Here is a 27720-nt window from a genome sequence, read left to right as displayed (position 1 = left end):
GAGCTGCCTTTTGAGGAGACATGAAATGCTACCAGGACCCTTCTTCCTGATTTCTTGTAGAGAACAAAAGCCTTGATATTAAGAGGGAGAGGGAGAGGAAGTCAAGAAACACTATTGCCTTGGTGAAAACCCATCACAGCTGGGGAATGGGAACAGAAAAAATCATCTATCCCTGGCAGGGGAAAGGCACATGTACTGGGCCAAGAAATACAACTTGGGTAAGGGCACAAGCACTGAGGATGCCACACCCCAAAGCTCAGAGGCTTAGTGCCTGCCTAAGACTGAGACTTCACAAACTGCTGTCTCCAACCATCAAGCCAACAAACACAGAGTAATAAGAAACAGTAGAATGTACCTGGTAGAGTTTCAAAAGCACGAGACACACCCACTGTGAGGCACAGTGCAAAGGAAGGACCTAGAGCAGAGTGAAGCAACCATTGGGAAAAATCCTCTGGCATGCCAGCTTGCACCTCAAACCCAGAGTATCATCAGAGAAATTTGAGGCTTGTGGTGCACTGCGGGTAACCATAGCAACAACAAACTGAAGTATAATTTCTGACCAGATTAATTCAACCTCCTGCACTAAAGGCTTAGGAAAAGGAAAGACATGTCTATTTCTACTCATAAAAAGCATTTACCATAGCCCTATTCTCTTCAGTGAAGATGTCTCACTTAGACCCTCCAAAATAAAAAATAAAATAAAAAATAAAGGTTTTTCTGGAAAGAAAAAGGTAAACAAAAACAACCCATTGCCAAGAGACAAAGCAATCATCAGGACCATACTCAGATTTGACACAGATGCTGTAGTTCTCTAAAAGGGTATTTAAAATAACAATGATTAGTGTGTTAAAGTCTCAATGGCAGAGATTGACACACTGTTTCTCTAAAGGGTCAGACAGTAAATATTTCAGGCTTTGTGGACCACATATGAACTGTTACATATTATTATTATTATTTTAAAGTGTTTTTAAACTTTTAAAAATTGTAAAAACCCTTCTAAGTACATAGGTCTTACAAAAACAGGCCACTGGCTGGATGTTACCCACAAGACCTGGATCTGCCCATCTATATCTAGAAATTATAGAAATGAAAAAAAATATAATAACAGAGATGAAGAATACCTTTGATAGACTCATCAGTAGATATGACAAGTTAAGGAAAGAATCAGTGAACTTGAAGTCAACTTGAAGATAGGTCAATAAAAGTTACCTAAATTGAAACACAAAGAGAAATCAAAAAGTAAAAAAAAAAAAAAAAAAAAGCGAAACAAAACAAATGAAAATAAAACCAAAACAAAACCCCCTATTGTATCCAGGACATGTGGGATAACTTCAGTCTGACATATGTCTAATTAGAATAGCAAAAAGAGAAGAGAGAGAGAACAAGGCAGAAGAAACTTTCAGAGAAACAATGGCCAAGAATGTCTCAAATTTACAAATAGATGCAGGAGGCTCAGAGTAAACCAAGCAGTAAAAATACAAAGAAAACCCCCAGACAACACCCCCCCACACCACATATCCTACACTTATGTTCACACTAGTGAAAAATGGAAGCATCTTACTTACTGAAGTCTGTTGATGGCTTCTGGGGAGAAGTTGCGGTATCTGCCCAAGTTGAGTAGTGGGAAGGGAGCAAGGAGGTTTTGCATGGACCAGTGATTGGAGCAAGGAAGGCAGCAGCACATTTAAAGAAAATGTTTAACTGAACCGTCCTGAAATTTTTTTCAGAATAGCTTGCTTAGGTGTCTGTAGGTCACCTCATAAATAGAGAAACTACCTTTCTTATCTATCTAAATTCCAGAAAAGATAACCAGGCTCTGGCCAAGAGTGGTAACATGTCAGAAATGGTGATGGAGATGACCAGGAGATCCAGGATAAACAGCCACCCATGACCTTGGTCCCATGCTCTGTATCATATCCATTTTGTTTAACCTAAAAGAGAAAGAGAGGAAAAAGAATGCTTGAGCAGGGCTCCAGAGCTCAGAAGTAAATCTTCCACAGTCACAACGAAACCAGGTTTCTTTGTTTCCTGTTTAGAAAGTGGGCACTGAGTCAGGAATCTGGGCTCCCCCAGACAGGAACATGCTTAATGAACATTTAGTGTACTTTCAACATAGACCAGACTCCAGAGCTGGTTTTTCTTTAGCCTTGGAGGAGGGCTAAGTCCATGATGTTGTGGACAAGAATTGCTCTCAAATGGCTTTCAAACAGGAACAGCTCAGACTCTGGGCCAAGCTAAGAGCCTGCTCGCTTTGACCCCATGCCAGGCTGTCTGACGCCTGCATATTAATGTCCCTAACAATATATGATTTCTAACCCAACCATGACCTTCACATTGGCATCATTTTACTTATTATTGTTCATCTGCCTTTCCCATTTCCCACACCAGCTATTCTAATCCTTCAAAATTATTTAATTTTATTACTTCACTACATCTACGTCACTCTTAACGGATGATCATGCTTCCTACTTCACAGAAAACAGAGACTCACTGCTCAGATAATAACAACATGTCATATGTATTGCACCTCTTATACACAAGGTAGTGCTTTTGCTCTTCTCACAAATGATCTCATTAATATTAACATCACCTTAACATAGACTTATTATTCCCTCCTTTCAAGAAGATAAAAAGCCTTTGAGAGGGTTCAAACTTAGGTCTGAGACACCACTTAGCCTCTGCTTTTTAAAAGTTACCTCTCTGCTTCTTCTAGAAAACAAAACATATCAAAATAAAAATTGATGCAAACCAAACCTTCTTTCTGACCTGCTGTAGATATCTTTTAATAGGTAAAAATAACTTACAGTTTAAAAATACTTTGACAAGGTAAAACTAAATAGAAATTGCATTCATGTGCAAACAGTTGATATAGACATGTTTCTGCAAGCAGATTTGAACGAAGGTGGGGAAAGGGGAGGTAAGAGGGAAGATGGGGAGAGAATGGGAGAGGGAGACCATACAGGAAGGCAGCGATACATGAGAATAGGAAGCTAGGGGGAACCAAATACAATCATAGAGTGCTTCACAATTTAACTGAGCATTGGCCCTGTCTGTCTATAATTGAAGATGCAGAACTACCTCGGAAAGAAGAAGAAAGAACCAAGGCATTTCCCTTAAAAAAGGAACAATGGCAAGAAAGAGAACAATCTGTGTTAAAGGTACCATATTAAAGGTCATCTTAGGTTTTCAGAACATGGCCTGCCATCTCGATTGGTATCTGTGCCAAAGTATTAGCTGATATTTAGCAACAAAAACAACTCAAATATTCTTTCGTGGATTTATGCAGTAGTCCCCTGTCCCCTCTGCGCTTAGATGGTAACTTGGCCAAATTGAAGGGCCACATTGGTTTCCAGAGGAAACATTTTCTCTCTCTCTTTTTTTTTTAGCTTGATGAATTGTGGAGCCATTCATTTCACCAGAGGGTAAAGTAAGAAAAACTAATTATATTTAAATGAACACTTGGCATTTGGTTCAGCAACCTAATGTGACCTGGAGTCGTTTTAAAGATCTCACTTTTTCTCTGCAGAAGGAGCTGTCTTTCTGAGGACCAGACCCCGCAGAAGGAGCTGTCTTTCTGTGGACAAGACCCAGGTCCAATTTCTCTTTTAGCTCTTACTTACATTGAATTAAATCCTAATTAAAAGTAGACTGCTCAGCTGTGTGTCTCCTGGAATGGATCTCTTCCAGGACTGAAACATTCTCATTTAGTGAGATGTCTTCTTGTTATTGCATATAAAGTCACTAATACTTTCCTGGGAGTCTATATATAAAATTTATGTTAAGTGTGTATTCACCCATAGACTAACTTGAAGGACTGTTTTCTCATTAAGGCAAACTCTTAGCTGATATATTACAGAAGTTTTATTCTCAAGGATTACTTCTGGACATTGGAAATCTTAATTTTTTCATATTGAATTTTATGTAAACCAATTGGTTATTTCTAAGCTTATTTATGGATTGTTTTGCTGTTTATAGTCCTAATTAGGAAATGTATTAAACCAATTGTCCACAAAGTGTGAATCAGTAATATAATTCTTCGTAGAGTATGAATGTGAGCTAGGGAGATTTCATAGAGAGATGATTCTCCTGCTGTTCTCTTAGTAGGCGTCCATTTTGCTTTGTGTGACTATTTCTCCTGTCTTTCTGAAGCACAGAACCAAAGTAAAGGGAACTAACTGGAGCTCAGAGTTAATCCTATGTCCAGGGAACAAATTTAAGCTAATGTTCTGTCAGGGGTTTGAACTCATGACCTAGGTCTCATTATATTAAACTCAAACCAACTGAGCTAACTAATAAAGGAGAAACCTGATGTCAGGTCTCTAGCAATACATGGTGCTACATCTTTCCAGCATCACTGCTTCCATTGTTACTGTTAACCGAAGGACTTTTGAGGAGAACCTCCTCAGAAGTTTCTGAGATATCTGACCAAGTCAAAGAATTGGTCAGAATTCAACAGCATAGATTTGATGTCATGTCAAAATCACAGGGAATGGTAATACTCTCTGGACATAGTGAAATAGCTGCTGATCCTTTCAAAACAGAAGGAAAGATTTATTTTCTATCACATATGCCACAATGAAAAAATGTTACAAGATACTGGAACTACTGTCCACATCAATCACTTCCAGAGGGAAAGTGAGAATTGATTTTCTAATAATTTGTCATCCTGGGCATATCTGAAGTGTACTATTTATTCATTCTTTTAATCAGAAATATTTACTGAGCCTTTTCTCTGTGGCAGAAATTGTCATAGGCAACGAGGATACAGAAATGACCAAGATGCACAAGGCCTGGTTCCTGTGCAGCCAATATAATAGGGGACTATAGTCAATAAATACGTAAGCAAATAAATAAGCAAGAATTTATTATTCAATGTGAACAGTACATAATTTCTCAAATTACAAAAATATATTCCTTTATCTCTGTTTTTTTGTACACAAAATACATACATATATAATTCTATTAGAGGCACAAAGTGTTGAAAATTATAGGTAAGTTGCTGTGGATGTGGTCTGTTAAATAGGGTGAGATGAAAGCTTTCTATAATACCATAATTGAAATAATCTCAGCATTTTTGCAGTTTTTATTAAGGAGTTTAGCTTTGAAACCACTCATACTTGCATCTGAACCCTGCCTCCTCTGTTTGTTAGCACTGTGACTTTAGGCAAGTGTTTTTTGTTTGTTCATTTTTAAATTTCTCTGAGTCTCAGTTTCCTGGTATGGAAAATAATGCAGGTTTGCCGTATTAAATACTATAGTAGAATATAAGTAAAATGCACGGCACTTAGCAGGTACTCAAGAAATTGTTCTTCCATCCAAAGAAAAAGAACAACATCTCGCACACTCACAATTACCAGGTGTAACTTATTTTGACTGTTAGGTACAAAGACTTTAGAGGTACAGTAAATAATTTGAGCTATATTACTTAGCAGAATGATTTTGTTAAAATACATATAATTTCCTCAAGAATATTATTGGCTTTAGATACAAGGGCAGTTCCATCACAACCCTGCTTTGCAAGATAAAATGAACACTTGCTAAATCATATTTAACGTTTCACTAATGATTTACAGCAGTCTTTATCTGTAGGTATTTTTCTTCCAACTTTTCAAAGTTGGGGAATAGAGCAGACAATAGCTTAAGGAGAGCAGTGCATGTTTAACTGAGAACTTTTCATCTCTCTGCTCTGATCTAAGCATTCCTTTTTCAGGTAGAGGCTTGGTATTTGAAAAGCAAAGGCATCAAGTTTCTTGGCACTCCATAGCTTGAAACATTTATCAAAATAAACCCCGGGAGCTGGGGCCTGCACCAACCTTTGGAGATTAGAAGAATGCCATGCATGTGGTGAGGGGTGTGGGAGAGGGGCGATGATTGTGCCTGAGGGAACTGGTGTTCTGGAGGTTTCTGTGCTCCAGCCTGGCTGTCTCTCTATTAGTAACAAAAGACTTGCCTTCCTCAGCCCTAGGCATCTGGCTGTATCCCCAGATGCTGCTCTGAAGTCAGAGTTAAAAACAGAGGAAATATCTAGGTGCTTTAGATTCAATAATGCTTGGTATAGCAATAATGTTGATAATAGTAATCATAGTTATATTAGTTATAATCACAAATATTTAAGTTATATAAATTATAAATGCAAAAAGGTGATACATAATAATTGTATTAAATAAAATAGTTTCAATAAAAACATTAGCATTACAAAAGTAATAACATTTTGGCATACATTGTGCCAAACCTCTTTGGACTCCATTGGGGGTGGCAATAGGTTCAAGAGGCTGAAGAAGAGACCCAGAGCCAGTGAAGGAGACACAGGGTTTCACTGGGGGGATCTTACATCCAGGGCAGAGGGTCTTTTGGGGGGATCTCACGGACAGAGGAGAGAGTCCAGTGTCAGTGGGCTGAGCAGAAGAATGGTAACCCCTTGTAAAAAGCATATCGTTTATATAGCATTTTCACTTAACACCCTCCCTCGAGCAACCTCCACCTGGCAACCTTCATTTAACCCAAAACAAAGGGCCTGGATCCCCATTATGGCCCATATTCCACAGTTAGGGTGGGGGCCTGGGGCTCAGATGTTCCTCATAGGTAAGGAATGGATCTCCCAGTTGGCCCCTCCTGGATTCCTTAGCTCAGGACTGGGAACACATTCAGGCGCATCAGCCACGCAGGGTCATTCTCGGTGTGCTCAAGTCAAGTTATTGCTGTCAGGTGCGTCTATGTACAGTATATTTACTAAGAACTTCACACACATCTCTTTGAAACTCTAACCAAAATATTTTGATTCAAGCGCTATTATTTCTCCATTTCACAGAAGAGGGAACTGAGACAAAGTAAAGTTACTTCCCCCAAATCACCTAACAGGTAAGTGAAGGAGTCGAGATACAAACCTAGGCAATAAAACTCTGAAATCTCAGTTCTATGTTACATATGTTGACAAATCTGTATTCAGCTTTATTTTCTATGATTGATCCAATGACTTGAAACGTAAGCAACATGTTCAATTGTGATCAAGGATGGCAAAATAGCAACATTCACCTCTGAGTCACTCTGCTTTCCCCAGAATATATACAGAGAATGTACATTTGCCCCTCCACCCTAGTTGGTGCTGCATTCAATTAGCAAATACAGTAAATCAGTTGAGTAAAAAGGAGGACTTGTGATTTGGAGAAAGAATTGGTCTCTTGAAGTCAAAATAGCGATGTTTTATTTGCCTTTCTTGATATCTATTCATAGTTTAGTCCTTGTTGTTTTCCTTTTTCAAGTAATTGACCCCATGACTGTTCCACTTTTAAGTACTCAAAGCCTAGATGACTTAGACATAAACTTCTCAACCTTTGGCTCTTTTCTTGACTAATCCCTGAGCTCAGTTCTGAAGTATTTCAGGTTCATTTGCTGCCAGAATCTGGGGTGAGAGTTTGAACCTTCTGATTTTTGTTTACAAAAGTTACTTATATCCAAAATGAAATGCCCCATCTCCCAGAAAAACTGAGATGGGGTCATCACTCACCTCAAAGGCCACACACAGGGCAGGAATTTTCTCCTGAGGTCACATGCAGTGGATAAATTGTTAAGGGCTAATGTTGTAGGTCACTGACTCGGCAGCCTTGTTCAAAGATGTCACCTGAAGCAACAAAGGCTTCATTCTATTTTCGAGAAAGCAACATCGAGACTCTCTGGACCACAAGGATAAACAACTATTGCTTATCCTTTTTGGTTTAAAGTCATCTGGTGGTTTTAATGTATATTTCTACACTTTTTATAAATCAGGAACTCTGGGAATCTAAATCCCAAACTGACTTACTGCCTTAATATTTTGGAGTGGTCAAGTTGATTTAAAGCATTCAACTTGCCTCATTCACCAGTACATGTGTAAATCTGTTATAATGTTATGTTCATCTGGGAAATGAGACTAAAGGGTGATGGAAAAAAGAATGAAAAAGAAGAATGAATGAAACTAGCTCAATTCCTACTTTCTTGCCTCAATTCAATAAATAAAATTTATTTATGCATCTAATAAATATTGTGAGTACTTACTATCATAATAGTGTAATAGTACTATGCTGAGAAATGTTAGTATGAATAAAACTGCTACGTTTCTGCCCAGATGGCTTAATATCTAGTGGTGAAGATACAACAGTTACAATAAAGTGTAGTAAATGGTACAGTGGGGATAGGAGGCTTTCTTCTAACACTTGAAGGATTTAATTTGGTCAGGTGATTCAGTTTATTATTTATGTTTTCAAACAGAAAAAGTAGGATTGTAAGGGAAAAGGAAATATCTTTTTTTTTCCATCTCAGGTTCACGGCTGAGGCCCCTATCACAAAAGAGAATTAATAAGAGAAAATAATACAATTTATTTAATGAAAGTTTTCCATGACATGGAAGCCTTTGGAAATAAAGACCCAAATAATTAGGAAAACTTGTGTGTTTTTATGTTTAAGTTTGATGAAGAATGGGCAGTCATGGGTAAATATGATTGGAGGATAAAATAGTCTGATCTAATGGTAACAAGTTGGGGGGAACTTTGTAAGGACTGTTTGTTCAGATTCTTCTTGGCATCTCTGTGTCTCTGAGGATAAGGACATTTCTTTTCTTCCAGGTATAGGTTGGGCACCTCTGGAATGAAGGTTTTATGACCTACTTCAGAGGAAGGTCAGATAACTTTTTTATGACCTGCTTCAAGGGAAAAGGGTGGGAGAAGGTCAGAGGAACCTTCTTGCTTCTGCTGTTTTATCAAATGCCAAGGTGCCCTATTTTGGGGTAGTGTGTCATGTACCCCCCAACAAAAACAATGATTAGAAATATAAAATGCAGACTTTAGCTCAGTTAGAGTGACTTAGTAGGGAACACCCTGCACCCAAGTAGTGAGCTTCTTGTCACTGGCAGCAATTAAATAGAGGCCTGTTATTCAGGAGATTTCTACTTGGAAAAACTACTGGGTTTGCTGCTTGTGAAACTTCCAATCCGGAAATGCTGCAGTTTTATGAGTTAAGTATTTACTTTGAGTAGCTCCTGGTCTTCATGAGAAGATCAAGACCTGTCATTTGGACATCTTTACTGGAAGCCCTTCAGCAAGAATTAGGGACAATAAAACAGGTGTTAAGGCCTCTGACTTTTACACCTAATATGCCATATATTACCTTAGTTTTGAGCATTAGAGTCTAATGGTGGTGTACTATAATTGAAATTCCCCTAGGGAAAGCAAACCAAAGCCTCTCCCATTACAGTAAAAAGAAGATAAAATGCTTTATTTTGAAATACTGTTTTCAAATGTACCGTACTTTTCAAAGCTTTTTCTTGCATCATTTCTTTAATCCTTTTCGTATCTTATTTAACAAGTAGAATGTGAAATGTTTTTTTCCCAGTCACAAAATCTCAGCTCCTCTGAATAAAGATTTTTTTTAAATGTGCTTATTACTATTGATCTAATATATGTATGTGCAGAATCCGTGCACATATCTAAATATGCTTGTAACTGATATAGGAATAGTCTTTGATGATGCTACTTCAAGCAATTCATACAAGATCCTTATATTCAAATGGTTTCTTACTGACAAAAGATCTTAGCTTTTAATCAGGGTTTTAGTTTCACAGAACTAGTATGATGTATCTCATATGTGTGCTGGGAACTGTCAAAGAACAAAGTTTCAACAAATTGAGTTTTAAAAGATCTAATTGACTTCCATTAGGGACTTATGAACCAGGCAGCATCCAGTCTACAAAATAGACAGAAGCTCCGTTGGGAATGACTGAACAGTCAGTTTTTGTTAAGACAGCTTGAGCAGGAGAAAGGAGATAGCGCAGTGCAGAAAGTGGATTGGTTAATGCTAGGTTACTTCAGGTTACTTTTCTTGTGGGGAGACTTCCTTACCATGCCAGTTTAGGTAGGTGGGGGCCTTTTTGATTGGTTGCTGTGAATCTCTTATTTGTTTTTTTTTAGAAAATGGTTTGGGGATTTGACTATCATCTTGCTCCTGATTTCTCAGAAACTCAGATCTTACAAGTAAGAACAACTTAGATTTCAATTTGGTGATTCCATTTTGAGTTGGTCTGTTGAGGCCTACGATAGGAGCTAAGTACAAATCAATGGCCTCTCATCAATTTTATTTGACACAACCAAAGTCATGAGAATCATGGACCTTTCTTGTATTCGTTATTGTTATATATTTTGCTTCTTTAATAAGAGATTTCTGTTTTTTTCTAATAATTCTCTGTACTCCTGCCTTTTTATTAATATATTTTAATTATTGATAATTGCAGAAGTAGTTGATCCCAATTGATATTAATTGAGCCACTTTATCTGGCAGGCATTGTCTTAGAACTACCTAAAGTTTAGAAAAACTAGTCTTCCATAGCAGAGTGGAATGCTTCTGAAAGTCAACCAATTCAAATGGTCCATAAGGAAAGTTGATATTTACTCTGGCCCTAACAGTTTTATCTTAGTCTTGATTACACAAGAAAAGCATTTCCCCAAGAGAGAATTACATCATAAAGGGAAAACAAAATAAAACACATAGCCTCTTAAGCCTCAGGTGATTTGAAAATGAAAACTATAGCAAAATTTATTTTAAAACACTTTGGATATCTACATAAAGGATACTCTTTCTTGAGCACTGTTGGGAACTTCCCACTTAATGTAGCAACTGTTATCTTCTTTTACATATGTGATTTTTTTCCCATATGTTTTTGCCTTGGAAAACTACACATTTGCTGAAGTTAAAGGAATATCTGTCCTCATTGTATAAGTCAGGTTGGTAAGTTTGAGGGTAGTTGACTGTCAACTCCAAAAGTACAAATTCAAGTGCTTATGTGGATTTAGTTAGTACTACACTAATTAGCAATGCACTAACTAAATCCACATAACTTTTTATCAATAATTCACAGATAATTTCTGAATCATTAATTTCTGAAGAATCCTTTTGCAAGAAATATGTGGCTCGAATGGCAGTTGTATCCTTCCTGATGTTAATAGGACTCCCACAAAAACAGAACAGGCACACCTTGTTTTATTGCACTTTGCTTTATTGTGCTTTGCAGGTACTGCATTTTTTTTTTTTTTTTTTTTTTACAAATTGAAGGTTTCTGGCAATCCTGTATCAAGAAGTCTGTTGGCACTGTTTTTCCAGTAGTTTGTGTTCACTTTGTGTCTCTGTGGCACATTTTGGGAATTCCTGCAGGTTTTCAAACTTTTTCATTATGTCAGTTATGGTGACCTGAGGTCAGTGATCTCTGATGTTAGTATTGTCAGAGGTGTATGAACCAGAGCAATTCTATCTTGAGTAGGTGCTGGGTAAAACGAGGCTGAGACTTACTGGGCTGCATTCCCAGACCGTTAAGGCATTCTAAATCACAGGATGAGATAGGAGGTCGGCACGAGATACAGGTCATAAAGACCTTACTGATAAAACAGGTTGCAGTAAAGAAGCCAGTCAAATCCCACCAAAACCAAGATGGCCACGAGAGTGATCTCTGGTCATCCTCACTACTACACTCCCACCAGTGCCATGAAAGTGTGCAGATGCCATGGCAACATCAGGAAGTTACCCTGTATGGTCTAAAAAAGGAAGAATAATCCACCCCTTGTTTAGCATATCATCAAGAAATAACCATAAAAATGGGCAACCAGCAGCCTTTGGGGCTGCTCTGTCTATGGAGTAGCCATTCTTTTATTCCTCTACTTTCTTAATGGACTAACCCTAAATTCTTTTTTACATGAGATCCAAGATCCTCTTGGGGTCTGGATCAGGACCCTTTTCCTATAATAGTATTGTAACTGTTTTGGGGTGTCACAGACTGAACCTATATAAGACAGCAAACTTAATTGATAAATGTTATGTGTCTTCTAACTACTGCACTGACTGGCTGTTCCCTCATCTCTCTTCCTCTCCCTGGGCCTCCCTCTTCCCGGAGACACAGTGATATTGACTTTAGGCCAATTAATAACCCTATAATGGCCTCGAAGTGTTCAAGTGAAAAAATGAGTCACACATCTCTCACTTTAAAGCAAGAAATAATTAAGCTTAGTGAGAAAGGCATGTTGAAAGTCGAGATAGGCTGAAGGTTAGGTCTCTTGTGCCAAAAAGTTAGCCAAGTTGTGATTGCAAAGGAAAAGTTCTTGAAGAAAATTAAAACTGCTATTCCAGTTTTAATGACTAATAAGCACATGAATGATGAGAAAGCAAAGGAAGCCTTATTGCTGATACGGAGAAAGCTTTAGTGGCCTGGGTAGAAGATCAAACTAGCCCCAACATTCCCTTAAGCCAAGGCCTAATCCAGAGTAAGTTCCTAACTTTCATTTCTACAAAAGCGGAAAGAGATGAGGAAGTTGTACAAGAGAAATTTGAAGCTAGCAGAGGTTGGCTTGTAGATCGAAGGAAAGAAGCCATCTCTGTAACATAAAAGTGCAAGGTTAGGCAGCAAGTGTTGATGGAGAAGCTCTAGCAAGTTATCCAAAAGATCTAGCTAAGATTATTGCTGAGGGTGACTACACTAACCAACAGTGTATCAGTGTAGACAAAACAGCCTCATAGTGGATGAAGATGCCATCTAGAACTTTTATAGCTAGAGAGGAGAACTCAATGCCTGACTTCCCAGGACAGGCTGACTCTCTTTTTAGGGACTAATGCAGCTGGTGACTTTAAGTCGGAGCCAATTTTCGCTTTCCATTCTGCCTGCACTCTCTAAACAAAATAACAAAGACTACATGATAGCACATCTGTTTACAACATGGTTTACTAAATATTTCAAGCCCACTGTTGAGATCTGCTGCTCACAAAAGAAGATTCCTTTCCAAATATTACTGCTTACTGACAATGCACGTGGTTACCCAAGAGATCCAATGGAAATGTGCAACAAGATGAATGTTGTTTTCATGCCTGCTAACATAAAATCTATTATGCAGCCCATAGATCAAGGAATAATTTTGACTTTCAAATTTTCATATTTAAGAACTACATTTTGTAAAGCAATAGCTGCCATAGATAGTGATTCCTCTGCTGGATCTGAGCAAAATCAATTGAATATCTTCTGGAAAGGATTCATCAGCACTTCATTCATAGAAGATGGCCAAAATATCAACATTAACAGGAGTCTGGAAGAAGTTAATTCCAAGCTTCATGGATGACTTTGAGGGGTTCCAGTGGAGAAAGTAACTGTAGATGTGGTGGAAAAAGCAAGAGAACTGGAATTAGAAGTGGAGCCTGAAGATGTGACTGTATTGCTGCAATGTCATGATGAAACTTTAACAGATAAGGAGTTATTTCTAACGAATGAGCAAAGAAAGTGGTTTCTTAAGATGGAATATATTCCTGGTGAAGATGTGGTGAACATTGTTGAAATGACAACAAAAGATTTAGAATATTATAGACAGTTGATAAAGCAGTGGCAGGGCTTTGAGGATCAGCTCCAGTTTTGAAAGAAGTTTTACGGTGGGCAAAATGCTATCAGACAGCATTACATGTTACAGAGAAATCTGTCATGAAAGGAAGGGTCAATCAATGTGGCAGACTTTATTGTTATCTAATTTTGAGTAATTGCCGCAGCCACCTTAATTTTCAGCAACCGTCACCCTGATCAGTCAGCAACCATCAACATCGAGGCAGGACCCTCCACCAGCGGAAAAAAAATTACGACTTGTAAGGCTCAGAGAGCTGTATTTTTAGCAATAAAGTCTTTTTAAGTTGAGGCATGCACATTGCTTTTTAATACATAGTGGTATTGTACACTTAATTGACTACAGTATAGTTTAAGCCTAACTTTTATACGCACTGGGAAACCAAAAATTTGTGTGACTTGCTTTATAGTGATGTTCACTTTATTGTGATGGTTTGAAAGTGAACCTGCAGTATATCTGAGGTATACCTGCATTACATTCTGCTACACTCCAAGGGGTCAGAAATATTGCTTAGTGTGTGTGCACACACACTTGAAACAATGAATTTCTCTGAAAGGGAATTTGCATAGAGTTGCCCTGGCTACATCAAAACCTTTTCAATTGGTTGGGCGTGGTGGCTCATACCTGTAATCCCAGCACTTTGGGAGGCTGAGGTGAAAGGATCACTTGAGCCCAGGAGTTCGTGACCAGCCTGGGCAACATGGCAAGACCCCATCTCTACAAAAAATAAAAAAAAAAATTAGGAGGTGTGGTGGCACACACCTCCAATCCCAGCTACTCAGGAGGCTGAGATGGGAGGATCACTTGATCCCAGCAGGTCGAGGCTGGCTGCAGTGAGCCGTGATCACGCCACTGCACTCTGGCCTGGGTGACAAAGGAAGACCCTGTCTCAAAAATAAATAAATAAATAAATAAATAAAAAGAAGAAGAAGAAAGGAAAAACCGTTCCAATCAACAAATATTTATAGAGTATTATTTCAGGTTTTATGAAGAAAACATAGTTTCTGTCCTCAAGAAGCCGATAATATATTTCGGTAGAGAGAAATTCAAATTAAAAATTATGTATTGCCAATGAGTGCTGTCAGACTTTGGGAGAAAGCCCCCAGCTCTTATGAAGTGCGTTATTTATTAGTGTTATTCCACAGCCACCATTTTGTTTCCTAATTAGTCCCCAGATTCCCTATAAACAGGAATTAAAGACTTTGTATCCCCTATGTCTTTTAGTATACATTTGTTGATTGACATTTAAGGTTTTGCAGAAACTACTTTCCCCTCTTTGTGAATTGTTTTCTCCTATTGCCCAGTGTCTCAGAAGATCTTTAAGAAAATACTTGGTTTTTCTCATACTGTAGCACAGTCCATAAATAGGTTTCATAACAATTATCTTATAAGTGAATGTACCATTAACTAATTAGAGGCCTTTAGGAGGAAAGATCATTTCAGTTTGTCATTAATTCATCCTGTCTTAAAGCAGAAGTGTGACTACATGTTTTCATTCTGTCACCTACTCTGAAGGCTGGTGATATTTGGTCATGTCTTCAATAAAGAACTGAAGATAAGAGTGGTCCCAGGCTTTGCTATTCACTGTTGGTATGTGTGAAATGCAGGGGAAAAATAATGTTTTCCTTACCCATTGCAAGACTCATGGCTGATACCCCTATAACAAAAGACAGATTAACAAGAGAGAAGCATGACAAACATATTTAACCAAAATTTTACATGAGATAGGAGCCTTCCGAAATGTAGTCCCAAAGACATGGGGAAAACTGTGTTTTTATGCAGACTTGATGAAGAGTGGACAGTCATGTAGAGGTATGATTGTACAAAGGGGATGTCATCTAATAGTAATAAATTGGGAGAACTTAGAAAGGCTGAGTTGTTTAGATTCTTTTTAGCATTTTTGTGTCTTCATTCCTTTCCTCTAGGTGTAGGGCAGAGCACTTGACACTTGAGGGTCTCTAAGAGAAGATCATGAGTGATCTTTCTGCCTCTGTTGTTTTCTCAATTTCCAAGCTGCCATATTTCGGGATTGATGTTCTGAACCCCGATAGAAGGACAATATCTCTCTGTTGGGCTGATTCACACATAATCTGAGCCATTTAAGGCTAGATCTGCATAAGTGAACCCCTCTGACAAAGCAGTTCGCGTCAGTAGACTTTAGTGTTACAAAGTGCAAACAGTAAGCCCTGCCAGGATATTGAAGATGTAAAGAGAAAAGAGAGGCTCCAAGGAGAGAGGCTTAGCAATAAAATGAAAATGGCCTAGAACCAGGGACCATTCGTTGTGTAAACAATAATTAGATTTTCCGCCAATTCTTTCCACCCCTCATTTTTATCACTTTTCATGGCTATTCAGAAATTAAAGCCAATAAACTTTCCAGTTACCGATATGCACTGTTAATGTTTTTCCGTGATAGGATTTAGGAAACTAGAAACTCAGAGAAATTTTTAAAATTAAAAAATATTTTTATTATAGATTAGGCAAATTTGTCTCCGTGCCACTCTTAGATACATGGTGACAGAATAACATTTCAATTGGTAGTTATTTATCCCTTTTAAAATTCAATATAAGTTACTGTTTTGTAAGAGTCTTCCAGAAAAATCAGGAAATAGATTATCCAGAGGATTCCTCTTGACTCTTTTGTAAATTTCTGACTGTATATTGTTAGCATTAACAGGACATGGGTTGGGGCCCATGTGGAAGAAATTTATGCTATAAACATCTTTTGAAATATTGTGACTTCTGAAGTTGCAGGTAATGAATCAATCACATGTATATATGTTATTAGTGCTCAGGTGGTAGATTCATATTTCTGATTTATGAGGTAATATTTATCTTTCCCCTATATAGGAGAATATGGTAGTTGTTTGAACAGAAAAACAAATAAGCAAACTTATTATGCCATGTAGTATCTCCAGTTTTAGTGTGAATTGGTAGAATTGAGAAATCCAGTTTGGATAAAATTATGCCCCAATAAATAGCCCCATAAATATCACTATTAAAAAAGTCTGCTGTCTGGAGGCAACACCAATGGACCATGAAGATGACTCCCATTCAGTGAACAATTACAGGGCTCAGGAGCGTGAGACAAAGTCTTTCATCCTGCCCCTAACTGGGGAACAAACTCCTAACCTCAGCAAAAGAGCAGCCTATTCCAGATGTGAAAAGATAGAGTGAGTGGTGATGCCTCATGAGCATCTATTGCAGAGCTCTATTAAGGGGTTTTAACTCTAGCTATGATGGAGTAGCTCTTATCAGTGTAGTGTTTCTGCTATATTAACTATAAAGGCTGGATAAAATGCAAAGCAAACAAACTAAAACAACCATCTTAAGTCATTGGAGAGTAATCTCGAAAGCCAGGACTTGAAGGGCTGGGATCTCGTAGTGAATAAAAGAATATTGGCCGGGCGCGGTGGCTCAAGCCTGTAATCCCAGCACTTTGGGAGGCCGAGACGGGCGGATCACAAGGTCAGGAGATCGAGACCATCCTGGCTAACATGGTGAAACCCCGTCTCTTCTAAAAATACAAAAAACTAGCCGGGCGAGGTGGCGGGCGCCTGTAGTCCCAGCTACTCAGGAGGCTGAGGCAGGAGAATGGCGTGAACCCGGGAGGCGGAGCTTGCAGTGAGCTGAGACCCGGCCACTGCACTCCAGCCTGGGCGACAGAGCGAGACTCCGTCTCAAAAAAAAAAAAAAAAAAAAAAAAAAAAAAAAAAAAAAAAAGAATATTAAGGTGAGTCCTGCATTTGCTACTGCTTTTACTCCTGAGAAGATGGGACACAAGCTGGGAGGAAAGCAGCATCCTAGAGCTCTGGCAGTTTCACTGGGAAAGGGGTATAAAAATTGGAATTTGGAGCCACTAAGATGAATAGGACTTGAAATCATCCTGTGCTGAGAAAAGAAAGCTGTAGAGAATTAAACCCAGCATTTTGTACGCAGTTTCCCCTTGAGTCATTTGATGACTTCTAAGCTGTGTGTGCACAGAAGGAGACACATAGAAAGCCAGCAGATTACAGTTGCTAAGAGGCTAAGAAGCTGAGCTGCAGATATTTGGCAATCTATTAGTACTGAGGAAAAACTAGAATTCAGGCTTTCCAAAGAGGGGCCTTCATAAACACTCCAGAGTCATTTGAAACTCCTTAAAATGCTATGCCCACGGAGAAAAGACAAAGGATAAAAAAAGAGGGAACATCTCCCAACTCATTTTATGAGGCCAGAGTAATCTTGAAATTAAAACCTAGCAAGGATATTATAAAAAGCAAAATCTAAAAGCCAATTTCTTATATAAACATAGACTCAAAAATCTTAAATAAAATAAATATTCACACATCAAATACATCATGACCAAGTTGAGTCTATTCTAGGAATGTGTGGTTGATTTAATATTAAAATTTTAATCTTCATAAGATACCACAGTGAAAAAATATAAGAAAACAATGCGATTATCTCAGTAGATGCAGAGAAAGCATTTGAAAAAATTCAACACTCATTCATGCTAAAATATCTTAGGAACTAGAAATTTAAAAAAATCAAACAATAACCATTTTAAAAAACTTACAGCTACTCACTTAATGGGGAAATAGTGAATGGCTTCTCCCCTAAAGTCTGAAATAACACAAGAGTGTTCAGTACCACCCCTTCCACTTAATGCTGTACAGGAACACATGGTTAGTGCAGTAGAACAAACAAAAGAAACCAAAGTCATGAAAATTACAAATTTTTAAATAGTCATTACTTAGAGAAAATGTGGATTTTGTACATGGAAAATCAGAAAGAATCTACAAGCAACCAGCTTTGACAAGTGAATGAGTAAAGTCACTGAATACAAGGTAAATACACAGAAACTCTATTATTTTCCTAAATAAGGCAATAAGCCTGCAGATGAATTGATTAAAAATGATGCTCTTTCCAATGGCATCAAAAGCAATAAATACATAGAAATCAGTCTATCAAACATTGAAAACCTACAAAAGAAAACTACAAAATATTATTGAGGTAAATGAAAGAGGACCCACATAAAAGAAGAGATTTATCACTTCCTAGAATAGATATTCTCCCCTAAATTGATTTATGGATTTAATGCAAGCCCAATTAAAATTCCATCAGCATTTCTTTAAATGAAAATTGATAAACAAATCCTAAAATTTTTATGAGAAAGCAAAGGGTCTAGAATAATCAAGCCACTCTTGAAGGAGATGTAAGTTAGAGCACTTATGCCACTGAATATCAACACTTATCATAATTAAAGCAGTATTGTATTAGCACAAAGATGAACAGGTAGCTTATAGAAAAGACTAGTGAGTCCAGTAAGAGATGTCTGCATATATAGTCACTTTCAACATGGGTGTAAATTAAGTGCATTCTGAGGAAAGAATTTTAAAAAGTAAATTGAACTGGATTGGTTCAATATCCACATGAAAAAAAAATGAACCTTGGCCCCTACCTCATACCATACATAAAAATTAACTTCAGATGGGTTCCATGTACTTAATTATATGTGGATACTTAAAGGCAATATGCTTAAGTGTGAAAAATGAAAAAATAAAACTTCTAAAGATTAACATAGAACAAGATCTCCATGATCTAGGGATGAGCAAAGATTTCTAAAAAGGATACAAAAGCACTAACCATAAGGGAAAAAATTGATAAATTGTACCTTATTAAAAATTAAGAATTTCTGTTCATTAAAATGTACAATAGAGTTAAAAACTTAAGCCATAGAAGAGTGAATATATTTGAAATGCATGTATCTAACAAATAGCTTGAATTAAAAAATTAAGAAATATGACAGTGACCCAATTAACATGAAAAAAATAAAACATGAATAGGTACTTAGGAGTATGTGCAAATGATAATTAGCATATGAAAAGACGTTCAACATCATCAACAGAAAAATGCATGTTGCATCCACAATGACATAGCACTACCTACCCACTGAGTGGGGTGAATGGAATGACTGAAATAAAAAAATAAATAAAAAGTGGACAATTATTGGTAAGGGTATAAAATAACATAACACTTTCCTACACTGCTAGGGGCAGGGAGGATGTAAATTAGTACAACTACTTTAAAAAATCTATTTGAAATACCTACCAAAGCTAAACATAAACATACCTTATGACACAGAAATTCTAATATTAGATATATACCCAACAGAAATACATTTATATATTCATCAGAATATGTACAAATATTTATATTAGCATTATTTGTAAGATTCTCAAACTGGAAATACCCAAATGTCCATTAGAAGTAGAAAATACAAATGAATTGTGATAAATGTAATAATGGGATATTATACAGCACTAAAAAATATCAAACCATGGCTACAAGTAAAAATATGGAGAAATCTTATAGATAAGCTATTGGTCAAAAAAGTCAGACAGAGGCTGGGAAGGGTAGAAGGAGGCAAAGAGAAGTTGATTAATGCGCATAAAACTACAGTTAGAATAAATTCTATTATTTGATAGTAGAATCAGGAGATTATAGTTCGCTTATCACATATTTTAAAATAGCTAGAAAAGAAATATTAGAATGTTCTCAAGACAAAATATAAATGTTTGAAGTGATGGATATTCCAATTATTCTGAGTTTATCATTACACATTGTGTATGTGTATCAAAAATCACATGTACCTCCAAAATTTGTACAACTATGACATATCAATTGAAAAAAGGTTTCAAAAAACTAGACACAAGAGTATGTGATAATGTATGATTCCATTCATATAAACTTCAACAACAACCAAAGCTAAAAGTATGGTGATAGAAGTCAGAATATTGGTTACCTTTGGAGGAATAATGATTGAGGATGGTTGAGAGGGGATAGGAGACTTCTGGGATTCTAATATTCTAATAATGCTCTCTATCTTGATGTAGATGGTGGTCACCTGGATGCATTCAATTTATAAAAATTTGTTGAGCTGTGTTCTTTATTGTATATACGGTGCTCTTTACTGTGTGTGTTTCAATACTAACATTTACCAAAAGATATCTTTCTGTGTACTTTCAGTTGTAAATTCAAACCATTTCAAGACATTAAGCTTTTGAGTCCCTTTTGAAAGAACATCTCTCAGTGCTAAGTGTTCAGTCAGCTGCAAGATTATACCTATTGTAGGTATACGAGTTGTAAGATTATACCAGTTGTAAGATTATAGTTATTACTTGGAAAACAGACCACAATTCTTGGTGTCAACTTAATTATAGCCCTTCAATTTAAAACGATCAAACTAGTTATTTTATTTCTAGTTATAATGGTGAGTTATCAGTGATATATTCTACTGGCACCTCTAAATATAACACAAAACTTACCATTAGTTTGGTTCTTAGCAAAATTGTGGTGGTTCTGAACTGGTCTTGGTAGCTTAAGGAAGGCTCCAATTTCGTAAGGAAGTGGTTTGAACTTAGCTTCAAGATGCTGAGTGGGCTTATGTTGGGTTTGGGGCATCAGAGGTAGTTTGAGTTTGGTCGTGTGTGTGTGTGTGTGTGTGTGTGTGTGTGTGTGTATGTATGTATGTGTTGCCTGCTAGCATTCATTTGAGATAATTGTTGGGTAATTGGGAAGTAACATTCTGCTTAATTTCAGGGCGTCTTAAAAAATAATATGGTTACTACATGACTGTAACCTTGGATCACATCTTTGAAACAACATGACTGAGGGTTATAAGCAAAATATTAAATTCCTCCAGCCATGTTCTTCCTTACTGGCTGGTATACCAATGTGCAATTCACAGAACTAACCTCACAAAGTTCTTAAATAAAATTTCAATGCAATTTGTAAGCAAATAATAAATGAAAGGCTCATGATGTTTTCTGATGTTAATTGCTGATTTATTTTTTTCACCCACCCCTTCTATTCGTAGGTAATAAAATAAGCATTGCCGTTCCTTGGTATTCAAGTACTAAGTTGGTTATCTTAATAATAATATTAAAATATAGTAACATCATGCATAACTGCCTTAATGAGTTACTGCTGTTATTGCTAAAAAAGCAAATCATTCACCAAATTATAAGCCCATGCCAAGTATTTAAAGAATACACAACAAATAGCATTTTCCAAACAGAACAACTGGCATTTGCTCAACACGTCCTAGTCTAGTCCATTAACAAATAAATTAGAGATTAAGGAAATAATTTTCAAAAATTTTAGGGAAAATGAAAACTTTAATTCATATTTTGGTATTATAGCCAATAATTCGTATTTTGCTATTATAGCCAATAATTCATATTTTGCTATTATAGCCAATAGAGGGTTTTCACATAGTTTATGGACAAGGCTTTTTTAAAATTGTGGAATTTAAAAAATTGGTAAAAGTAAAAGTGGTTAGCCAGAATTTCTCTCCAAGTAGAGACTGAGTGAAAGCATGTCATCAAAGAAGTTTATTTGGAAAGCGATCTCAGGGTTCCACAGTGAAGAATAAGAGCCATTTAGCAGGAAACTAGGGAAAGCCAAAACATGGATGTGCTCTTAAGCTGGCTTCACTGTGCGTGACTGTGCTTGATTCTGCAGGATCTCCTGAGGAACCTCATGAAATGAGTATCAGAGCCATCTGTTTAGGAGATGAAAGAAGCAAGCATTTATTCAGTAGTTCTGGTCTCCAATTAGTCAAGGATAACCTCAAGGGTAAGAATGTATTTGTACTTGTAGATTGCACGTGCATGGACATCAAGTGGATTTTCGTGGATGCTCCATGCTGCAGCATGAGAGAATCCCAGGGGCAGGAGTGAGAGGTACTCAGGGCAGCCTCAAGTAAGATGCTGTCAGATGACATCAGCATGGAGCTATTCAAAGGGAGGTAGGGCTGGTTGCTGCAACCCTGGCTAGAGTAAGGGGTTGGATGAGAAAATTTAAAGTAGTGTATGAGAGGTACACTATCAATTACTTGATAAAGTTTTAATCAAGTAATTGAAATCCAATTCAAACCACAGCAATTTCAAAGAAAACCATATTTCTTTCCTTTTTTATTATACTTTAAGTTCTGGGATACATGTGCAGAACGTGCAGTTTTGTTACATAGGTATATATGTACCATGGTGGTTTGCTGCACCTATCAACCCGTCATCTAGATTTTAAGCCCCACATGCATTAAGTATTTCTCCTAATGCTATCCCCCTTCTTGTCCCCCACCCACCAACAGGCTTTGGTGTGTGATGTTTCCCTCCCTGTGTCTGTGTTCTCACTGTTCAACTCCCACTTGTGAGTGAGAATGTGTGGTGTTTGGTTTTCTGTTCCTGTTTTAGTTTGCTGAGAATGATGGTTTCCAGCTTTATCCATGTCCCTGCAAAGGACATGAACTCATTTTTTTTTATGGCTGCATTGTATTCCATGGTATATATGTGCTACATTTTCTTTATCCAGTCTATCATTGATGGGCATTTGGGTTTGTTGCAAATGGGTTGTTGCAAGTCTTTGCTATTGTAAATAGTGCTGCAATAAACATATGTATGCATGTGTCTTTATAGTAGAATGATTTATATTCCTTTAGGTATATACCCAGTAATGGGATTGGTGGGTCAAATGGTTCTAGATAAGAAAACCATATTTCATAAAAATGAAAGTTCTAATCATTTTAGAGCCATACCATACAATGCACAATTCAGAATTCTTGGATTCAAATTTTAGCCTTCCCACTTATAAACTATAGAATACTGGATGAATTAACCATTCTGCACATCAGTTTTCTTATCTGTAAATCGGGAAAATATCTACCTTATCAGTTTACTGTGAAGATTAAATAAATTTATGCCCAGAAGGTGCCTAGAAGAGTAACTGGCTCATTGTTTTTGTTCGTTTGTTTGTTTGTTTTTTTAGAGAGGGAGTTTCGCTCTTGGTGCCTAGGCTAGAGTACAGTGGTGTGATCTCGGCTCACTGCAGCCTCTGCTTCCTGGGTTCAAGCAATTCTCCTACCCCAGCCTCCCTAGTAGCTGGGATTACAGGTGCCCACCACCATGCCCAGCTAATTTTTGTATTTTTAGTAGAGACGGCGTTTCACCATGTTGGCCAGGCTGGTCTTGAACTCCTGACCTCAGGTGATCTGCCCACCTCGGCCTCCTGAAGTGTTGGGATTACAGGCATAAGCCACGGTGCCTGGCCTACACAAAGACAACTGTCATGCATGTCCATGTGAAGAGACCACCAAACAGGCTTTGTGTGAGCAACAAGGCTGTTTATTTCACCTGGGTGCAGGTGGGCTGAGTCCGAAAAGAGAGTCAGCAAAGGGTGGTGGGATTATCGTTAGTTCTTATAGGTTTTGGGATAGGTGGTGGAGTTAAGAGCAGTGTTTTGTGGGCAGGGGATAGATCTCACCAAATATATTCTCAAGGGTGGGGAGAATTACAAAGAACCTTCTTAAGGGTGGGGGAGATTGCAAAGTACATTGATCAGTTAGGGTGCAGCAGAAACAAATCACAATGGTGGAATGTCATCATTTAAGGCTATTTTCACTTCTTTTGTGGATCTAAGTTGCTTCAGGCCATCCGGATGTATACGTGCAGGTCACAGGGGATATGATGGCTTAGCTTGGGCTCAGAGGTCTGACATTTCTGTCTTCTTATATTAATAAGAAAAATAACATAAAATAGTGTTGAAGTGTTGGGGCAGCGAAAATTTTGTGGGGTGGTATGGAGAGATAATGGGCGATGTTTCTCAGGACTGCTTTGAGCAGGATTAGGGGTGGTGTGGGAACCTAGAGTGGAAGAGATTAAGCTGAAGGAAGATTTTGTGGTAAGGGGTGATATTATGGGGTTGTTAGAAGGAGCATTTGTTGTACAGAATGATTGGTGATGGCCTGGATATAGTTTTGGATGAATTGAGAAACTAATTGGAAGACACAAGGTCCAAATAAGAGAAGGAGAGAAACAGGTATTAAAGGACTAAGAATTGGGAGGACCCAGGACATCCAATTAGAGAATGCTCAAGGGGGTTCAGCATAATTGCTTGCTTGGTTGGCAAGTTTTTGGGAAAAGACCATTAGTCCGTTTTACCTTTCCTGAAGATTGAGGATGGTAAAGGGTATGAAGGTTCCACTGAATACCAAGAGCCTGAGAAACTGCTTGGGTGATTTGACTAATAAAGGCCAGTCCATTATCAGACTGTATAGAGGTGGGAAGGCCAAACCGAGGAATTATGTCTAACAGAAGGGAGGAAATGACTGTGGTGGCCTTCTCAGACCCTGTGGGAAAGGCCTCTACCCATCCAATGAAAGTGTCTACCCAGACCAAGAGGTTTTTTAGTTTCCTGACTTGAGGCATGTGAGTAAAGTCAATTTGCCAGTCCTGGGCAGGGGCAAATCCCCAAGCTTCATGTTTAGGGAAGGGAGGAGGCCTGAACAATCCCTGAGGAATAGTAGAATAGCAGATGGAACACTGAGAATTGATTTCCTTAAGGATAGATTTCCATGATGGAAAGGAAATGAGAGGTTCTAAAAGGTGGGCTAGCAGCTTGTAACCTACATGGAAGAGGTCATGAAATGACGATAGAATAGAATGGGCCTGTGAGGCTGGAAGGAGGTATTTTCCTTGGTCCAAGAACCATTTGCCTTGTGTAGGAAGAAATTGATAGGTGAAAGTTTCAATGGGAGAGTAGGTGGGAGTGACCAATGAGAAGGAGGAAAACTGGCCATGAGGGACAGAAGTTGGAATGCTAGCTGCTTCTTTAGCTACCTTATCAGCATAAGCATTGCCGTGAGAGATGGGAGCTGATGTCTTTTGGTGGCCCTTGCAGTGTATGACTCTAGCTTCCTTTGGAAGTAAAGCAGCCTTGAGAAGAGTTTTCATTAAAAAGGCATTAATGATGGAGGACCCTTGTGTAATGAGGAAACGTCTTTCTGCCTATATAACAGCATGGTGGTGCAGGATATGGAAGGCATATTTAGAGTCAGTATAAATATTGACATGTAGTCCCTTTGCATGAGTTAGAATTTGAGTTAAGGCAATGAGTTTGGCTTGCTGAGATGTAGTGGAGGGGGGCAGAGGATAGATGTGGAAGATACTACTATAGCATAGCCTGTCTTTGCTAGTAAGTGGCAATTAGGCCTGGTGGAACTGCCATCAATAAACCAATTGTGATCAGGGTGAGAATAGGAAAGAAGGAAATATGGGGAAATGGAGTGAATGCCAGGTGGATCAGAGAGATACAGTCATGGGGGTCAAGTGTGGTATCAGGAATAATGTGGGAGCCAGCCTAAAACAGTTAGGTCAAGTTGTTTGGACAGAAAGGCTACAGAGCACGGTCCTGACTCTTGTGTAAGAATTCCGACCGCACAGTCCTGCACTTTGGCTGCGTGTAATGAAAAAGGGTTGTGATAAGTTAGGGAGAGCTAGTGTGGGAGCAGCTCTTAGGGCTGTTAGTTAGGGAATGGAAAGGCAAGTGGGGAAATGATTTAGGATTTATAGGGTCAGGTAGGTTTTTTGTTTGTTTGTTTGTTTGTTTGTTTTGTGAGTTTGTATAATGGTTTAGTCAGGATGGTAAAACTAGGTATCCAAAGGTGGAAGTACCTAACCATGCCTAGGAAGGAAAGGAGTTGTTGTTTTGTAGAAGGGATTGGGGTTTGGGAGATTAGCCAGACATGATCAGCAGGGAGAGCATGTGTGTTTTCATGAAGAATTATGCTGAGATAGGTAATGGAAGAGAAAGAAATTTGGGCTTGACTGAAGTAATGAGGGCTGCCTGTGAAGCCTTGCAGCAGTACAACCCAGGTAATTTGCTGAGCCTGATGGGTGTCAGGGTCAGTGTAAGTGAAAGTGAAGAGAGGCTGGGATGAAGGGTGCAAAGGAATAGTAGAGAAAGCATGTTTGAGGCCGGGCGCAGTGGCTCAAGCCTGTAATCCCAGCACTTTGGGAGGCCAAGACGGGCGGATCACGATGTCAGGAGATCGAGACCATCCTGGCTAACACGGTGAAACCCTGTCTCTACTAAAAAATACAAAAAACTAGCCGGGCGTGGTGGCGGGCGCCTGTAGTCCCAGCTACTCGGGGGGCTGAGGCAGGAGAATGGTGTAAACCCGGGAGGCGGAGCTTGCTGTGAGCTGAGATCCGGCCACTGCACTCCAGCCTGGGCGACAGAGCGAGACTCCGTCTCAAAAAAAAAAAAAAAAAAAAAAAAAAAGAAAGCATGTTTGAGATCAAGAACAGAATAATGGGTTGTGGAGGGAGGTATTGAGGATAGGAGAGTATATGGGTTAGTCACCACGGAGTGGATAGGCAACACAATTTGGTTGATAAGGCATAGATCCTGAACTAACTTCTGAGACTTGTCTGATTTTTGGACAGGTAAACTGGGAAATTGTAAGGAGAGTTTATAGGCTTTAAAAGGCCATGCTGTAAAGGCGAGTGATAATGGGCTTTAATCCTTTTAAAGCGTGCTGTGGGATGGGATATTGGCATTGAGTGGGGTAAGGGTGATTAGGTTTTAATGGGATGGTTAGGGGTGCATGATTGGTCTCCAAGGAGGGAGTAGAGATGTCCCATACTTGTGGATTAAGGTGGGGAGATACAAGGGGAGGATGCGAAGGAGGCTTTGAACTGGGAAAAAGGGCAGCAATGAAGTGTGGCTGTAGCCTAGGAATAGTCAGGGAAGCAGATAATTTAAAGTACCTTGACCTAATAAGGGAACTGGGCAGGTAGGGATAACTAAAAAGGGGTACATAAAAGAATGTTGTCCAAGTTGGCACCAGAGTTGGGGAATTTTAAGAGGTTTAGAAGCCTGGCTGTCAATACCCACAACAGTTATGGAGGCAAGGGAAACAGGCCCCTGAAAAGAAGGTAATGTGGATTTGGTAGCCTCTGTATTGATTAAGAAGGGGATGGACTTACCCTCCACTGTGAGAGTTACCCGAAGCTCGGCATCCGTGATGGTCCAGGGGGCCTCCAAGGAGATCAGGCAGCATCAGTCTTCAGCCGCTAAGATGAGCAGATCTGGGAAGGAGTCAGTCAGACAGCCTTGGACCAGAGCTCTAGGGGCTCTGTGAGTGGCTGCTGGGCGAGTTGGACAGTTTGATTTCCAGTGGGGTCCCACATCGATGGGACATGGCTTAGGAGGAATCCCGGGTTGTGGGCATTTCTTGGCCCAGTGGCCAGATTTTGGCACTTGAAGCAAGATCCTGGGGAGGAGGTCCTGAAGGAACCCTTGGGCACTGTGGTTCAGGCATTTTGAAGTTCTTGTATGCTGAAGATGTGGCTGGGGATTTTTTCACAGCCGAAGCAAGTAATTCCAACTCTTCCCTATTATTGTACACCTTGAAGGCAAGGTTAATTAAGTCTAGTTGTGGGGTTTGAGGACCAGAATTTAATTTCTGGAGTTTTTTTTTAATGTCGGGAGCAGATTGGGTAAT

General features: G+C 38.6%; 1 protein-coding gene across 19 annotated transcripts in view; it reads left to right on the top strand.

The window, feature by feature from the left end:
* Positions 1 to 27720, top strand: part of LOC105492672 (uncharacterized) — a 232880-nt gene that overhangs the window by 190237 nt on the left and 14923 nt on the right. For 17 of the 19 annotated variants that reach the window (XM_071072739.1, XM_071072734.1, XM_071072733.1 and 14 more), the window contains 3 exons: positions 3387 to 3422; positions 3527 to 3591; positions 21900 to 22013. In XM_071072739.1, coding sequence (XP_070928840.1) covers positions 3387 to 3422; positions 3527 to 3591; positions 21900 to 22013 — 215 coding nt within the window. Of the gene's footprint in view, positions 1 to 3386; positions 3428 to 3526; positions 3610 to 6808; positions 6860 to 21899; positions 22014 to 27720 lie in introns of those variants that run through there. The other 2 variants (XM_071072742.1, XR_011609772.1) reach the window with 2 other exon arrangements.

Source organism: Macaca nemestrina, chromosome 11 (assembly GCF_043159975.1).
Source record: "Macaca nemestrina isolate mMacNem1 chromosome 11, mMacNem.hap1, whole genome shotgun sequence".
Classification (NCBI taxonomy): domain Eukaryota; kingdom Metazoa; phylum Chordata; class Mammalia; order Primates; family Cercopithecidae; genus Macaca; species Macaca nemestrina.
The sequence above is the reverse complement of the archived record's forward strand: the minus strand, read 5'-3'. Positions and strand labels throughout refer to the sequence as shown.